Genomic DNA, 1,680 nt, shown 5'->3' on the forward strand with positions numbered 1-1,680 from the left:
CGAACCCGGGACCTCTCGGTTCAGAGGCAAGCACTTTACCACTTCGCCACCGAGGTCGTCAGTCATAGTATACAGGATTTATGCCTAATAATATTATGTGTAACAATGATCTATGAGATATTCGATTGAGGTTTTGATAAATCTAGAAAGAAAAAATGAAAGATAAGACAAATAAAAGAAATTGGATATAACTTTTATAAAGCAGAGGGACATTGATTCTAAATATTTTGCCAAATTTTATCAATCAAAGTTAACCTTATCGAGACAAACAAAAAGTAAAAGTAGAAAAATACTGTGTCGAAAATAATTGGAGATGAGATTAGTCGGTTGGGTAGTTTATTAAATGGTTAATATCGAGACTAATAAGACTTAAGCTTTATATTTAGGTATTTATGTAAACAGTGAAATAAATACAGTTGTCATTAGCAATATTTTTATTCACACACTTTGTTTATCCACTTCAAATGAGTTGACACGCTGGTATACACAGTAATACAAGGTTTGTGCACGTAGACGTCCTTACAGCTGGCTGAAGTGACTCCGGCCAGCCGGCCCCTAGACAACAGAGAACCACCCGAGTCCCCAGCGCCAGCCCTCACGGTGTCCACCGTACAAAGCAGTCCATCAACACGATAAGGACACGATCTCAGTACCACAAAACCTTCTCTTGGCACAGGCAAATTTTCTTCCGCGTCTCCATAACCGGCAATAATCCCTGACTGATACTCCCTCGGATCCCTCTCCGACAATTTTACTGGTTGGACAAAATCACTGAATTTTATACTCAAAGCAGTTTTTAGCAATGCTATATCGTACCGTCTGTTTTCTATAGATATATCACCGACTTTGTACCGAGGGTGTCTGATCACATTGTGTTTATCTACTTTGGCTATGACTCGAACGGCATCTTCCACTTGATGGTACACTGTCACGTTTTCGATGTCCAACGCGAAGCAATGCGCGGACGTCAGAATCCAATTATTGTTTATGATAGAACCACTGCACCTTGAATGTTGATTTAACTGATGATGCGCCTTCAGTTTCACTAAATATCTGTGGACGTCAAAACGCAAGTCTTCGCCATCGAAGACCCGAGATTCGATCGCGACAGGAGAACGATAAAAACTTAAGTACAAAATCGCGAGTGCCTGTATGCAATACATGACTAGTCATTTCGATATCTTCCAACTAAATAATTACTTTTATGTCACATTTAATGAGATATTAGCTTATGCGATAGAATGTTGATTATGCGGGCCATAATAACAATTAATAATTGCAATGTTTCTTTTTATCATTTTACGACAAGAAAGGTGTTGTAAGTTCAAAATATAAAATATCAACCATTTTTAAAATATCATAAAAGCTATGAAATATGAAATTTATATAATTTATGTATTAAACAGACAATGCATAAATATAACTTTTCCGAATTATGTAGGTACCTTTCGGCTCGTGGATTATCACTTTGATTACATAACTAAAATTTAATATTGATTCTAAATCTGTACTCGTTTTTAATATAAACAATTCACAATACATCTGATTTAAATATGGTGGAAACAGCATCATATCCAGAAGTCTTTGAGATCCGCGTACAAAAAATATAAACTAGAACTCGGGTAACATACATTCGGCTTCCACTAGCCTTATAAAGAACCCACATATATTTTTTCTTGT

The 1,680-nt window shown here is 36.3% G+C and overlaps 1 protein-coding gene across 1 annotated transcript; it reads right to left on the reverse strand.

Moving 5' to 3' along the window:
- Positions 1–363: 363 nt before the first annotated feature.
- On the reverse strand, positions 364–1,238 carry LOC128678190 (trypsin-7-like). Its single transcript, XM_053759574.2, has one exon. The coding sequence runs from the start codon at positions 1,161–1,163 to the stop codon at positions 435–437; it is 729 nt and encodes a 242-aa protein (XP_053615549.1). The 5' UTR covers positions 1,164–1,238; the 3' UTR covers positions 364–434.
- Positions 1,239–1,680: the final 442 nt, after the last annotated feature.

Source organism: Plodia interpunctella, chromosome 19 (genome assembly GCF_027563975.2).
Source record: "Plodia interpunctella isolate USDA-ARS_2022_Savannah chromosome 19, ilPloInte3.2, whole genome shotgun sequence".
NCBI lineage: Eukaryota > Metazoa > Arthropoda > Insecta > Lepidoptera > Pyralidae > Plodia > Plodia interpunctella.

Bases quoted from the DNA above. Each gene is read 5' to 3' on its own strand.
- LOC128678190 (XM_053759574.2), bottom strand. From the start codon at position 1,163: ATGTATTGCATACAGGCACTCGCGATTTTGTACTTAAGTTTTTATCGT.